Source organism: Colletotrichum graminicola (genome assembly GCF_000149035.1).
Source record: "Colletotrichum graminicola M1.001 genomic scaffold supercont1.23, whole genome shotgun sequence".
Lineage (NCBI taxonomy): Eukaryota > Fungi > Ascomycota > Sordariomycetes > Glomerellales > Glomerellaceae > Colletotrichum > Colletotrichum graminicola.
The window spans coordinates 442,029-457,659 of NW_007361027.1; the positions used below are offsets into that span (position 1 = coordinate 442,029).

A 15,631-nucleotide genomic window follows, 5' to 3' on the forward strand; every position below is an offset into this window, starting at 1 on the left:
GCCACTTCAGAGCAGGGAAAGTGTAAACGACGGTCGCTGGGAGAAACCTCGCATGGACGTACGTGCTGAAATATGTGTTTGCGCGGGGCGCGGGGATAGGAAATGTGAACGAAAGTCGTGGTTGACGGGGAGCGCAGGTACAAGGTGACGACCATACTTTGTAGGTCGTCATCGCCGCAGCGGATGTGCCGTTGGACCAGGATATGATAACCATGTCTAACAGGAATGAAGTTGATCTGGCTTACTCAAGGCGATGGGAGTGTTTACGTATTTCATCGTCGGTTAGAGCACTCATCCATAGGCAGCGTTCGGTGACACCCTCCACCGGCAAGAATTGATACAGCGTGCTAGCCTCAAGCAGCCTCAACAATGTCTTGACGATTGTGGCAGAGTATCTGCATCGCTCAAAGTTGACTAGGGGGGCGGTGGTTGGCGAACTAGCGATCTCCGAAGGGCGTTGGGCATTGAAGAGTAGATCGTGTGTGTAGATGCCAACGAACGGAATGCAGCCCGTGTCGGAGCCACCCTCCATCTCCGCACGCAAGTTGTAAAAGTTTCGTGTGGGCGCAATGAGGGTTTCTAACTCTCGCAGGGCCTGCAAGTCGTGGGCCGGGACCATGGCCCACGTCTTGGTCAGTCGAGAAACCTCCATGGAAGTCAGGGCAATGGTGATCTGGCTCATGGTGGCAAAGTTGCGGTAGCGGCGGCAATGATTGGCGATGTGAATAAACTTGATGATGCATCGGGCCCGTTCCTCAATGTTCTGAGTGAGGACAATCTCGCTGCACGCCCATTTCACCATAATGTTGAAGCGCGCGATAACGACTTCAACACCATGAGCATCGGTGTTGCGCAGGAAGTCCACCCATGATCGCGCGTCGTTCTTGGTCGCGTTCTTCCAACCCATGTCGATGAGTTCCTTCCAGTCGATCTCATTGAGGGCGTCTTTTTCGATTAATGTGAATTGTTGGGCGAGAATCTCCGAGTCGAATGCGAGAATGAATGGCAGGTGGACTGAGAATCTCAACGATGATTCACGTTCCGCCTCTGAGTCCGTGGGCTGGCCTCGTAGAGCTTCCCTGGTGCCAGTGGGGTCAGAAGACGACCTAGCTTGGTCCTTGGTCGCCAGGCTCATGTCAGAGGCCCACGGCAAAGGCTTTTCCTGGTACACCTGATCTTCACGGAGCTCTGGAACACAGACTGCTTCGGGTGACATTTGAAGTGCTTGAACCAGCGTCATCGGCGGCGAAGGAGGGCCATCCGAAATGCCAATGCTTGATTCTCGTAAGGGACGAGGATCGAACTCTAGGATGGAGTCGCTGCGTCGTGCATTGAGGTCGGGTAAAGGCTGTGTCTGGTTCATGGCGAACTCTCCGGTTTCGACCATCTCTGCCGAGAGCTCGGAAGAAAGATCCGAGTGTGAATCATCGTCGTCAACGTCGACTTTCTCCTCCAAGAGCGATGGCTCACTAAACGGAGCCTTCGTGTCGCCCGAGCCGATCCTTTCCATGCTCTCGGTCTTTTGGACGAACTCAAAGGAGGAATCGTAAATCGAACCTTCGTACATCGGCCGTGGGGTTTCTGCCGGTGACATGTCTTCTGGCCCCTGGATGGACATACTGGTCCGCTCGCGGGCGGATACTTTGCTCCGGCCATCATCTGTCAGATCGCGTTCCAGAAGAGGGATGGAGCAGTACGATCCTGCAGAGTTGTTCGACAAGAAGCTGGCCTCAGTGCGTGATCTCTGAGCAATGCTGAGTGAGCTGAGACGGGCCTCGTGCCCTTCATTTTGGCGTCCCTGTACTGCGTCGCCGGCGACGACATGCAGCCGGCGGTTCTCTCTCTTGCCATGTTTTTCAACTTCGGGCTCCTCTTTGGCCTCTAGAAGAGCATCTGCGCCCCGGAGCGGAGCGTTTGAGGGTTCCATGGACAGTTTGAGAGACTTCTTCTCGTATTTGCCTTCCAACTTGAGCAAGGCCGATTCCACCCCTCCACCATCCTCGTCGTCAGGAATTTGAGCGAGTTTCTGTGCCTCTGCCTCGAACGAGGGGCGCATAATGGGCTTGGATGAGTGTGTGCTGAAGAATGGAACTTGACGTTTTGTTGATGATTCCGCCATGGCACCGAGTGAGAAGTTGTCCGCTTCGTTTCGGTGCGAGAACTCGCTCGACACAACGTCTACAAAAGCGCTTGTGTCTTGGTTGGGGCTTGCCAAGGAAGAGCTTCGCAGAGACTCCGAGTAAGTCGTGAGAGAGCCTTCAGACCGCGACCTACGCAGCGGCAGGGTATCCAGATCTCCAACGTTGTTCACTGCTCGGAGGTCGCCACCAGGTCGCCGTCTCAACAAACGCATTGGCGGAGGCGCCGGGCTGGCCTCTTCGCCGGCGGCGACTGAACTTTCCGTGTATGTGGTCGCGTCAAAACTCCTAACAGTCGAACGAGGATCGAAAGCGCTCCCGAATGAAGCAGTGCGTCGACGAGTTGCAGCCGGATCGAGAGACCGACCTGTTCTGCTTGACTTCTGTCGGAAGTGATTCCTCGCCAATCTTGTCATGCTGGGTCTGCTGGAAGTTCTCTCAGCGAAATGGGAGAAATGGTGATCAGTGTCCATAGACGGGCGTGTGCTTGAGCTGTTGCCCAAAGTTGCCAAATCGGGCACAAACGGGGGCAGAGGATCCGCAGAAATGGAAGGCCTAGTGACATGCTGGTTGAGGAGATAAGACGACCGTCTAGGAGTGCCCAGGGGTTGACCGGGGGGGGTGTTCGGTGGCGTCGGGTCTGCAGCAGTTGGCAGGAAGGTATCAGTAAACGCCTCCAGAGACTCATTGGCCGGTAAGGCTCCGTGCATGGTTGGGAGGGAGGATGGAATCGTGTCGTCAACGATGACGATTGATTTGCTGCCTGTCGTGATGTCCATGTCACTGGCGGGCCTCGGGATGTTATTGTCCGGTATGCTTTCAAACGAGTAGGCCGCATGAGCTACTGGGCTGTCAAGGACTTCCCTCGAAATCGCGTTGCGCAAGGCTTCTGCTACTGGCCCAAGTTGTCCTCTCCGCCCGGCATCGACATCGGCATCAGCGGCCGCGTCTTCTCGGACAGCCTGCTTGAAATCCTCAACAGTTTCTGCGCCCAAAAGGTCTATCCTCACAGGTGGGGGGACTCCGTCGTGCTGTGGCCTTGCCTGGGGAACGATTGCGGTCCCGGGAAGTCGGTTTGTCGTCGCCCCACGAGGTCCGATGGGAGATATATTGATGAAGTTTCCTTGCGTGGGTGAAACACCCTGCCCTCTTGTGCTGAGGGCTCGTCGCACACTCCCAATCAACTTCTTCATCCCTTGACCAGACATTGCTGACGCATTTCTTTGTTCTTCGGGCACCTCGAAGATGGTTGTATGCCGTTGACTATCACCTGCGAAGTAAGGGGGCATGACCTCCACGTAGGGTTGGCCTGGTGGCATCAGATTTCCCCGAACAAGACTGCCGGCGAATGGCGATGACATGAAAAAGTCCATGTCTGGAGAGACCATCATCCTTTCGGCGGCGTGCTCCTTGTCTCTGAGTGAGTCCGTCAAGCTTACGTTTCTCTTGTGCCCATGACCCGCCCGCACCCGCTTTCCGACCAAGGTCCTTGGTGTCGTGGCAACCGGTCCCGCGTTGGAATACGTAGAGCTGGCGGGTGCCACAGGATGGGCACCGAGCGGGTGGTTGTTACCATGCTGGGCCCCTTTCGAGGTCTTGCCGGGGAAAGAGCAGGAGACAACTTCCATGCTGGCGATGCTTGTTGGCGAGGCTGCGTTTCTTCTGTCAATCTCATGGACATGGTAGTTCTCCGGTGTGCCGGGTCTGTCATCCAAGACGCGAGAACTCCCGAGGTGGCCTGCGCGCGACACTTCGGCTCGGAAGCTCGTCTGTTCGTGTTCCTCCATAATTGGCGCAAAGATACTGTCAAGCTGCGGAGCGACGTGCTCCCTCTCCCAAAATGATGGGTTCAGGTTAGCATTTCGGTGGCCGGCGATGCCGCCTGGTGCGATGGGCATATGCGGTCCAAGTGAAGGCTCGAATTCGGGGCCGTCCCAAAACTGACCGCAAACCCGCCGCCAACACTTCTTGAGTTCGGCGAGGATCTTCAACTGGACTTTTCGGCCTCGGGGGTCGGCCGACATCTCGCTGTACATGTCATTGAGAATATTGCAAAACGACGCGCGTAGGCAGTACTCGATGACAAAGTCGTCCATGAAGTAGTTTAGAATCCAATGGCGCATGGCGACAAACGTCCGCACCCGTACAACCATGCCAATTTCATCGTTTCGGTCGAGCGCCCATCGTAGACGCGCCATGAGCAGTTTTAAGAGATCGCCTGCATCTATGAAGGTTCGGTAGGTGAGGAAAAAGTCGGAAATGAGCTCGTAGTCGAGGAAGCTGGGCGAGGTGAATTCGGCGACAAGGCGGGGGGGCGTTGCAGCCGTCACTGCACCCGTGGACGGCGAGTACCGTACGACCGATCTATCGTCGCATGTTGGCTTGAACGTCAGAGCATCAAACATGCCGGGTTCGATGACCGGATGGGTCGACATGTAGGTCGAGCGAACGGCGGGCGGCCGGGGCGTTGTCATAGAAGGTGGATCGAGAGGGTCGGCCGACCTAGTGGGTTCTAGGGGTGGCAGGCGTATTTGAGAAACCGAGATCGGACTGGGCTTCTTGGACGCTGTCGACTCGGGCGTCTTCGGGGCGGACTCACCTGACCGAGACGGGTGCAGGAAAGAAACGTTGCTTGAGCGCGGAAATTCCTCTGTCGGGGCATAGCTCGACCCTCTGAAGAATGCAGTGCCCCTAGCGGTGAATCGCGGGTTGCCCAATTTCCAACTGGGAATCTCAATGTCTAACAGGGGAATTTCAGGCGTGCCCAAGTCCTCCGTCGTCTTTGCTCGTTTTTCATCGCCCGGTTTGGAAATGACAATCTTGAAGCCTTCGGCCTCGGAGTCTCGGTTAGTGGCGCCATCGTGAATCGTTGAGTCAGATTGTGCACGCCGGTGTTGAGATGACTTCGACGCGTGGCCGGAGAGGTTGCGACTGCTGGTCCCCGTTGGAGGACTGGCAGCAGCTGCAGGTGATGGCGGGGTGGTGGTCCACTGGCTCAGATGAAGTTCACTTCCGCCGTTGTCCGCCTGCTTCTCGGTCAAGGCATCTAGGCCCGCTGTCCCTGGTGGCGTTATAGGGAAGACAAAACTGGGCTGAGGGTACCTCTGGTTGGCGGGGCGGATAGTTGGTCTGTTTGTTGTCAGTACGTTTTCGGAAAGACGTGAAATTACATTGAGGTCTCTTCATTCCTGGCCATGTGGGCGGCGTCGAGCCCACCAACGGTCACCGCATGCGATCACAGGAGGGGAGAACCCACCTCAAGTATATCCGGCCATTGTTCCCCACGTTGGCAACGGTGAACTGTCTTCCGTCGCGCCCGGCAGAACTTCCGTCGGGGGCGATCTCGAATTTGTCGTCTGCAGAGCTACCTGCTCTCTTACGATACGGAGGGGTCTGGTTCCTCTCCTCCGGTATCCTCTCTGCCGCCGGGACAATTGGCTTTGTCGAAGATGCCGGCAGACGCGCCTTGGTGTTCCATCTCCCTCCAAACCCTGCTCCCACTCCAGTAGTGGGACTCTGGGCTTCCTTGGCCCCTCCAGTCGCCAACTTTGGCGAACCTCCGGGTTTCGACCCGCGGATGGCGAAACCTCTGGGGCTCAATGGGCTGCGCGGAGGGTCGTCGCGTTGGGGAGAGCGCACGCTGAAGCCGGGTCGGTCTTGCGAGGACCGCGGTTCGGTGGCCTCCATGGCCGGTGTTGCGCGCGTCTGGGTTTACAGATGCGGGCAGCGGGTGGTGCTCGCTGCGGTGACTGGTCGTTAAGGCATTCGGTCAGCTTCGTTGACGCTCACAGCAAGATGTATGTACGTATGTATGTGATCAGACAAGGTCAAGTGGGTGACGAGGGCAATGAACGGGGGGAAAAACGAGGCTTATTGCGAGAGAAGAAGGCGGCAACGTGGACAGGTGGGGGCAGGCAGTCAAGGCAAGAGCGGCGCATTTGTGTGCCAGGGCTCTAGACTCCGGACGCGGGACCCGGCGTCGAGGGGCTCGTGGTGCTTTGCTAGAAGTCGACGTGGGCAGCCGAGGGTCCGTGTGATCCAGGGACCAGTCCAAAGCCAAGTCCGAATCTGGGTCGGACGCTCGGGGGAAAAGATGAGCCCAGGGTGCATAATGTATGTGTAACGTACGTTTTGACGCCATAAAGAAGCAATGGCAGCAGCGGCGGCGGGAGCAGTGTTTTGCAACTAGGCACCAGGAAAGCTTCGCTAGCTCAGTAGGTGAAGACGGTGACAAAGACGAAGCCGGAGTCAACAGTCGGGGTCAAAATCGGAGACGCAGAGGCGGGCACAAGCATCCAACGGGCATAGTACAAAGATGCCGAGATCTTAAAACAGGAGTTGAACGTGAGCGGGAGACTGGAATGCGCTTCGACACCCGGACGGGAATAAGACAGGGCGGGGCGGGATAAAGTGTTGAGATGGAGGACGGATGGCGCTCGCCCGTATGTATCTATGCAAGCGTTGTGCGTCGTTCCAAATGGCGGAGCGTCTCGAGGTCGAGGTCGAGATCGTCGAGGGACTAGGAGGGTCCGAATGGAGAAAGGAGAGAAAGCAAAGATGCGATGCGATGCGATGCGGTGAAAAGAGAAAGACAGAGGGTATGTTTGTGAGCGGGGGGGAGGAGAGCGAGTGTCGAAAGTGCGCGGGTAAGTCAAAAGTAGACAGAGAAGCAAGCAATGGGATAGATGGACTACGATGCCTGCCTACCTATGAAGAGGCCAGCCAGACTAGGTCCATGCCAGAACAAAATGACAAGGATACACACAGATGGATTTGATATGGGCAGTAAGGAACAGGACCGGGAAATGGGGCAGTCCAACTGAATTTGGTGGCCCGTGAGACTGTAGTCGACGGAGAGTGCAGGGCAGGTGCGGTACCACCGTACAGGTAACCCTACAAGTACGGATATAGGAAGGAAGAAGCACTAGGTATGCTTTTCTGTCCCGTTCCCTCGCTCAGTCTCGTCCTCTGCCAGGTGGGCAGGTGGGGAACACCAGCCAGGGGCTAAAAAAGAGCAGCAAAGGCGAGCAGGGAAAGGCGTTAGAGGCTTGGAGGAAGCCGCCAAAAGGGGGGGGGGGGGGGGGGTTACATGGCATGGTTGGTCAATTGCAAGTGGGGAACGGGACATAATTACCTAGGCAGGTAGGTACCGGTGATAGAGTAGAGCGTTGCGGCCCATGTCAGTCATCACTCACCATCCATCGTCCAACCAACGGGTCAGCTTGTTCGTCTTTTAAAGTGGCCGAGGCAATAGCATCAACCGGCACACAGCAAAGCAGAGCAGAGCATGAACAGAGCATAACAGAGCACGGCATAATGTAGGCAATGTCGACCCGACATAAATGGACTGACACGGCAAAAACCTAGTCCCGTCTGAGCAAAGCCAGGAGGAACCATACACACTCACACACACGACACTGAAGACAGTGCCTTGGTGTAATTGCTTTCGCTGACTGCCTGCTCTGTTCATCCCTACTCCGTACTACGCACACACACAAATCGCCCCGGCCCCACCCAACAAGACACACAACCTGGAAGATACAGTACAGGACACCACCTAGGTACCAAACCTTGCACCACTGAGTACGGATAGTGCCGGCGTAAAGGTAAACTAACCTTAGTCGCAGGAGCTGGCCCAATGCGCCAATCTACCCCTGGCAAGGCACTAGCATGCATATTAGTGCATGGCACAGTTGTAGTAAAACTGACTACCAATGGTGAGATCCTTTGGCCGACGGCCAGGCGGTACGTACCCCCCTCGGCCTGATGTCTTCACTTCCTATGTCCCGCTGACGTGGTGAACTCGAACAGCCACCCTCGGTCGGAAAGAGCAATGAGGGAAGGTGGTGGGGAGGGGAGGCGCCAGCCACGGTTTCTGAGAGTCGTTGGGTCTCGTTACTAGCGACGACGTACCGCGCGCACGGTAAGAGCCCCCCCTTAGTCCACTGCAGTCCCAGTCATTTATGTGCAAGGGGAAGAGAAAAGGATTAGACAACGGTAGATACGTACCTCTCCCTACCTGCTTGGGTACCTACCTACCTACCTATAGTACGATATACACTAGTGGGTATGATGCAGATACAGGCGGAACCCAAGGTACGTATATACGTACCGAGATATCCGTACAATATTGCTACCTACTCCACACGGCTGGCTATACCTTCACCATCACCACCTCCTGTAGGCAATGTCCTCAGTCATTAGAATGTAGCGCCTTCTGCCTGCTGCCCGAACCAGTGGATGGGTTCGGTGTCGACTTGGTGGACATAGAAAGCAAACAGACATCGGATGGCGGGCTTGAGACCCTGCCGGCACCCCGACCCAAACAAAGCGTAATGGAAAGAGCAAGAGCAAGCCTCCACCCACGCTTCCCCGTCGTCTCTCATTACTGCTTCGTAACGCACCGCACCGCAAAACACAACACAACACAACCACCCATGTGACGGCATTCCTCGCCTTATTTAGGCTTCCCTATGTGCATCTCGGTCATCGTATCGTGTCCACCATCCAACGATATGACCTGACGAGGCAACAAGAGACGAGACGGCACCCGCAGCGGATCGCTCGCTACCTTGCTTTCCCCCAGCCTTGACGCATGGAGTGTTTCTTCTCAAACTGCGCGCCCAATCTCGCACCACCCAACCAGAAAGATCTGACGTGCGGTCCATGACTGACTGCCACTGATTCAGCACTCGGCATCCGGATGCATTCATCGCCGTCGTCGCTTGGCCATGGCAGCTTGAAGCATCCGCACGTACCTCAGAGTATACACTGAGGTACAGACATGACTCTTGATGCTGCGCCGTCCACAACAACGCAGATACCTACAGAGAGAGGGGGGACACAGACGGACCAATAGATGGACAACATCGACGCCATGGCCAACGGCGGACCCACGCATCGGAATCCTTATCCCCGGTTGATGTCATGTCCTACACCCAACCTCCTGGTTACTACCACTCCCGACCCAGGAAGCGAGACGAGGCGAATTCAAGAAGCGAGACGGCGAGACGGCGAGACGGCCGGGCAAGGACGAAAACCAATCAAAGCCCTGCTTCTGGCCCAAGCTGGCTCCAGCACGCACGCCGGGGTTTAATCAGTGGTTGTATCCGTACCTTTGACTCGACACCAGCTTCCAGTCCAGATACGGAGTAGACTACGAATACGGACTACACGACTTACTTTGTCTCGTGCCGTTCTCCGCTCTACTTTGGGGGCCAGGCGTGTCATCCTGTGTGCTCTCTTTCTCTCCTCCCCCCCCCCGCATTCCTCGTCGCGGCCGTCAAGCTGGCCTTCTGGGCCTCCATGGTTGAATGGGTCTGAAATTGAAACGACGCACCCGAGCATCAAGAACCTCATCGCTCAAACAATGTGACCCCTCAGACGTCCGGGTCCTAATCAACACAGAGCACGGCATGGCACGGATACCTCAGAGTTGCATTCCATGCTCGTGCTGCCTGCCTCTACGGTTGACCTGACGGATAGGTCCCTCGGTGATGCCTCTATTCATTCCTCACGCTGCTTCTGTCGTCTGCGCCGAAAAGGGGAGCGGCGTAGAGAGAGCAGTGCCCTATCAGAATGCGCACAAAGCCTGTCGCAGGTCACGCACCGTTTTTTCCTTGCATCTGCATCTGTCTGTAGGTATGTACACTATTCGCTCGCAGCCGATAATTCATCATGCCCACCAATCAATCTCCACCAGGCTGTCTTTCCCCTGTCGGCATCTGCAAGAGATGGTCACAGATCACGGTGCCTACTAGTGGGTAGCTTTCGCAAAGTCGCCGGCTCGCCTTCTATAGTACAGTCTACTATGTATGTGCTCCGTCGTCCTGCCTTGAGAAGGCTCCATAGCAAACGCAGTTCGGTACCGGAGACTACTACCCAGCGTGGCAGCACGCGTGCTTGGTACGCCATCCGTCAAAAGAGGAAAAGATAAGAGCAGATCAGCCGACGGTGCTCTATTCCTCTTTTTGCGTCATGAGACGACGATCAATGACTACCTAACTTGCTAACCTACCTCTTGCTGAGGTACGTATCCAAGGCGGTCTCTCTCAAGGTCGCACAGGTACACGAGATGGCAACTAACTACCTAGAGTGCTAGACTTGGCTCGGCGGCCGAAGACGCTTTTGGCAACAAACGCTCGACGAAAGAAAGCATACAAATGGCAGTGGCTAGGGCTGTCCAGCAGCAACCACAGGGTGCGTGCCCTGTGCTGTATTCCGTAGTGTACTACTTGCTGCAGGCACCCAACCCTCGTGGCACCGATTGTCACTTGTCAGGTACGGATAATGGCTGGAAGAAGGGACGCAGATACAGATACCCCGCAGACGCGCAGCGACAGGGTCGCTCAGCATACCTCTTCCCTGGCATCTGGTCAATGAACGTCAATGAAGGACAAGTGCAGTCTGGTTGGCCAGTGTGCCGGTTGACGCGTACACACCCACGGATAGGTATCTACATACCGGTAGTGTAGTACTCTACTCCGTAGTGTACGATTAATTTCCAATTGCCTCTCAAAAATTGCACCCGGTGATGGAGGAATGCCAGGGTAGGTATTCTGGCGAGCCAACGTCGCCCACGCGTGGCGCTAAACCAAGGGCCACTACGACGCACAAGGATCATCAGAAACAGCCACAACCGTGTCCAAAAAACCGGTCTTTTGAGTTGTGTAAATATCGCAAGCTTTAATACCGAGTACACAGCTTGTGTGTTCGTTCCTACTGAGGCTGAGAAGCCGCCGCATCAACAGGCAAACTGGTGTTCGCACCCCCCACTGATCCTGTACAGAGCACCAAAAAGAAAAGAAAAAGGAGAAGAAAAAAAGCCATCAACGTCAAGATTCATTTAATACACACACACATCACGCTGGTAAATGAGGAGTGACCGGGGGTCGGAAATTGGTGCAGGGGACAGCCGCGATAGCCACCAGTAGCCACGACAAAGCCTCTCATTCAGGCGTCACTGCGCGTGGCTGGTCCGCCTGTCTGCCTCTTCCCGGGGGTCGCACCCGCGGCGACCGGAGCGGCGCGCCGTCAACGTCTAGGCTGTCCAGAAGGGAGCGCCTGGTCTGGTGAGAAATTCAACCGCAGAGAAAGGCCACGTTCCCTACCGTCTCTGCAAATGCCCAAAACCGCTTTCCAACCAGCTCCTGCCGGCCCGAGGAAAAGCCGGCGACCAAGAGGGTTGCTCTTCCAGAGCGTGTATGGTTTCTGCCACTTGGCCGCGCTGACAGCCATCACCAAGACCGCGAGGCACCGTTCAGAATAGGGCCAGTCATCAAATGCCACCGAGGCCGTTGATTCGGAGACTGCTTGCGCCTGTGGCTGCATGTTTCACGGCATGCAGACCCAGAGCGTTGGGATTTACGAACTCAAACCAGTGGTCCTGAAATCTTTTAGCTGCAATCGCCGCGAGTCAGCCAAGAGCCACTTGGTTCGCCTACGTAGTAGGTAATCATCTTCGGACTGCGAACTACCTCATGTCTTCTGCAGTCATTCCTGCTCGGTGTATCCGTACTCCGTACAAGCTACGATCTGAACTCTGGGAAGAGGATAACCTCTTGAAAAGCATTGACCATCTCTCGACCCCCGGTATGCGTCTTGTTCTCCAGGGCTTCCAACGCCTTGAATGTCGTTACCAGGCAAGAGCTTCAGGGTTGATTGCAGGCACAATTAATCCACCCTGTCCTGTCCAAATTGTCATCGAGACGGCAATGCATCCGTTGTTGTCGCTACCTTGATACGCGCCGATAATTCGTGAATCGATGCGCAAGGGCAAGCCCTGGAGGCCTGACACACCCACGCCCGTAGTGAGCGGCCGTCTATGAGAAGAAAAACCCCACCATCCACCCGAGGGTCTCGGCAATTGCAAACCAAGTGTCACCCCATCTTGCTCCCCCGGCACGCCACTAGTCCAAGTTGATGAAGCTCGGATTGCGAACCCGGAGTCGTGGGCGCTCCATGATCTCGTGTACGAGGCAAAGCTTCTCACCTCAACGCACTGCGGGAACCCTTCCCTTATGGAGCCACAGTTGCGGCAAGTGAACTCCACCAAAGCCGCATCAAAGAATATGGAATCTTGTAAAATGAAGACAGCACGTGCCGTCGTACGCGCAGCGCATCTCATCGGAAGGGCCGGCAACCAGGCTATCCCTCTACCATCGCTCGCCCCAGCTTGCATCCCGCTGAGTGATCGTATTGGACGCAGCACCTCTCGTCACTTCCACATTGAGGGTAGGCGGTAGGTGGGAGGGGAGGCTTCACGATGGATGCAAAGTCGCCGCGGGGTAAATCGCACGTGGGAGGGGGAGAGAAAGAGAGAGAGAGAGAGAGAGAGAGCCGGTGTAACCTCGCCCGCTGCCACGCACATCATCATTCGTCCTGATGCCAGACGAATGACGGGTGCGCATTCCGAGATGTTAGCAAACGAGTGCTGTTCCTCCACTACATGGCCAGGCAGCCCATCATTGAGGCGCATGTTGTCAATGCCGTCAAGACAAGGAAGAGAACTGAGGCCCCAGCTGAATACGCGAGATGACGACATGGGGCGCGTCAATCTGCCGCTGTGGAATTGATTGAGGAGAGAGAGCAACAGTAGTGTATGCCATGCCCGGGCCTTGTTTTCTCGCAACGTACTCTGCAATCGTAGCAGATGAACGCCATGAAAATCAACCTGTCTAGGGGGAGAGAGACTGACGACAGCGAGTGCGGATGGGCTGGGGCCATCATCGGCAGATCCCCTTGCCAGGGGTCAAGGGTGAAGAGAGTCTAATCGAGACTGCCGCTGGGCTCACGCAACATCGTCGCAAGGTATTAGCCCGAACCCGCCGCCGTAACGAGCAAGATGGCAGGGCATATCCACCTCCCGTCCGGCCAAAGCCACTGCCGCTTTGACAGGCGGCCTGCATCTCGCCTGTCTCAGTGGCCTGCTATATGCAGCGTTTGGCCGGCATATACTGCGCGAGCCAGACATTGCAGGCGTTTGTGTTTTATAGCCGGGGCTGTTGGGGAGCTTTACTGAAATTTCTGCAGGCTTTCTAGAGGATACACGAAAAGAGGGAGGGGGGGGGGGGCGGCGCGTCAGCAACCTGCGACGGTGGTATTAGATTAAGGTTGGGCCTATCTAAATGGGCGCGAACCGGTTCCTCAGCTTCACCGCTATTGTCTCGGAGGGAGGGAGGGAGAGACTGGGAATTTTACCTTGGGCGAACTACTGCGACCCACCCTCTCTCTCTCTCTCTCGCTCTCTCTCTCTCTCTCTCTCTCTCCTTGAGACATCAACCAAGGTCACAGCGGTCACGAAGAGACTCCCCGGTTAAGAAGGCGAGAACCCCCCCCCCCCCTCTCAAAGCACAAGGTGGACCGGGATTAGTGCATGATCTGTGGTGGTTTTGCGGTGAGGCGACACCTGCAGGCCACTAAGCTGCCCGTCACGGAGATCTTTATCTGCTCAACTACCGAAGAATTGGCAGAAGGCCCCGCACAGGGACGGGGAGGAAATCCGCCATCGGATTCGAATCGAAGACCCGTCTCGACCCATGGAATGGAGGGTAAGAAGAGAGATGTGAGATATGAAACTCGATAGTGAGGCGTACTCGACTATATAAGTGGCCGAGAGACCGGATTTCCTTTCCCTCCTCCACGTCGCATCCGAGGTCCGCGCATGTATGGGGCGTCAGCCGAGGGGTGGCTGGGTTCGGCCCAAGTCTTTGCCCTCGTGGTTCCCATGTCGGCCTCTTTGTTGTAGATAGTCGACAAACCCCACCAAAGGTGGTAGGTGGGAGCGGAGATGAATGGCGAGCGATCGGCTGTGGTTGCCTCGTGGGTCCTGAAACGGCTGCGGATCCGAGAGAGAGAAACACTGCCATCGTGGAGTTCATCCAAGTTCATCATCATCATCATCATCATCACCCGAGCACGGGACACTCCAGACGGCCGGTCGTTTCGACGTTGGTCGTCTAAGCGAGGCCGTAGAGCGGCGTGCCTTGGTTCTCAAAGAGTGTGTCCTCGGTGACCGCCTGGCACCCATGAAGCTTGGTACCGAAATGGATGCGGATGCGCGACCCTCTGGTTCAAGCCTCCAATGCTACCATGCAAATGCAAAACAAAACGCGGCTATTAACCCGCACCTCTCGTCGTTTCGTTGTCGAGGGCGGTCCCGCGAAGGGGGTTGAACCTGGAGGACGACGACCTATGGAAAGGCATTTCTGACCTACCTGATCGGGCGTGGCTAGGCCTCGGCCGGATGTTGCAACGGCTGCCACCATGCCGAAGCCTGTGAGGAATGCCCTCATGAGCCGTCCCCCCCCCCCCCCCCCCCTTGTACGAGACAGCGCAGCTGCAGATGGATCTGGTGTCGTTTCCGAATGTCATGATTGGATACGGGTATACGACCAGCGTAAAGCCGTCGTTCCTTGGCTTGTTCATTGCTCGTCTCTCGTGCATCCGTATACACGGGTGGTTGGTAGAGAAGTCCTGGCTTGAAGCAGATAATGCAGAACTTGCTATCTTGGGGGTCTCGCGAATGCTTTCCTGAGGAGGACATTCCTCGCCGGCGATACCATGCGCCTCACACCGTGCATTCTTCCAAGCTTGCAAGAAGCTTGGTCGGGGCGTCTGTTCTCGTCTAGCTCTTGAGCTGTCTGGATGCCAAACCTAGGATCTACACGAGCTACACAGGAACTATACAATAGGAACCAGAAGACGCCCTGCACCGAAGATAGGCTTGCCCTGTAGTATAGCTTCCGTGCGCGGCTTACGGGACGAGAAGAAGATGACAGCTTCTAGTCTCCCAACCAAGATGCGGTAACCCATATATACATCCATGCACGGTCTTGGCGCCAATGAGCTCGGTTGTGAGTTGGACGGCCAAGGTATGGATGACAGGAAACCGTGGAGGCCAGTAGGGGGTTCCATTGCTACTTCGTCTCTAGTGATTTCTCCCTCCTTGATCTACTCGGGTGTGTACACGCGGAGTGACGAGGGAGTGTCATGCTGCATCTCCACAGGTGGAAACGGTGTTCTGCCTGTCTCGCCTTTAGTTGCACGGCTTACTGTGGCATATCTCTCATTCGCCAACATCTGTAGGTATAAGTTGGTTTGAAGTAGTTATCTGCGTAATCTTCCCAGGCATTTATATCTTGATTTATCTTCTTCTTCTTCTTCTTCTCAGGGGCACTCGTTCCGGGCCTTCGAGTCCATAGGTTTGCATCATAATGCCAGGGTAGACTCTTGATACTATCACTCTTTTGCAATGCCGTTATCATAGTAATAAAACTTTGTTCCCGTCCCGTGTTCCGTACATGTGTGTTCGTTTGGACTTGCCTTATGCGGAACACATGGTTTGAATTGCGGGCTACGGTGGCTCAGAGACCAAGCTCGGAAACTTGAGAGACAACTCCATCAATGCTGCAGATTCGAAACATGAACAAGCGTCTAGATATTCAATGGACATACGCCGATTTGCGTGGGATTCTTGAGCTGGATTGCCTGGT

At 55.7% G+C, this 15,631-nt stretch overlaps 2 protein-coding genes across 2 annotated transcripts; both read right to left on the bottom strand.

The window, feature by feature from the left end:
• Nucleotides 1-241: 241 nt before the first annotated feature.
• GLRG_06299 (RasGEF domain-containing protein) lies at nucleotides 242-5,825 on the bottom strand (the record flags this gene model as incomplete). Its single annotated transcript, XM_008096984.1, has 2 exons — nucleotides 242-5,267; nucleotides 5,395-5,825. 2 exons carry the CDS (start codon nucleotides 5,823-5,825, stop codon nucleotides 242-244), a joined length of 5,457 nt encoding a protein of 1,818 aa, XP_008095175.1.
• An 8,430-nt stretch (nucleotides 5,826-14,255) lies between these two features.
• On the bottom strand, nucleotides 14,256-14,564 carry GLRG_06300 (uncharacterized protein; the record flags this gene model as incomplete). Its single annotated transcript, XM_008096985.1, has 1 exon — nucleotides 14,256-14,564. One exon carries the CDS (start codon nucleotides 14,562-14,564, stop codon nucleotides 14,256-14,258), a length of 309 nt encoding a protein of 102 aa, XP_008095176.1.
• Nucleotides 14,565-15,631: the final 1,067 nt, after the last annotated feature.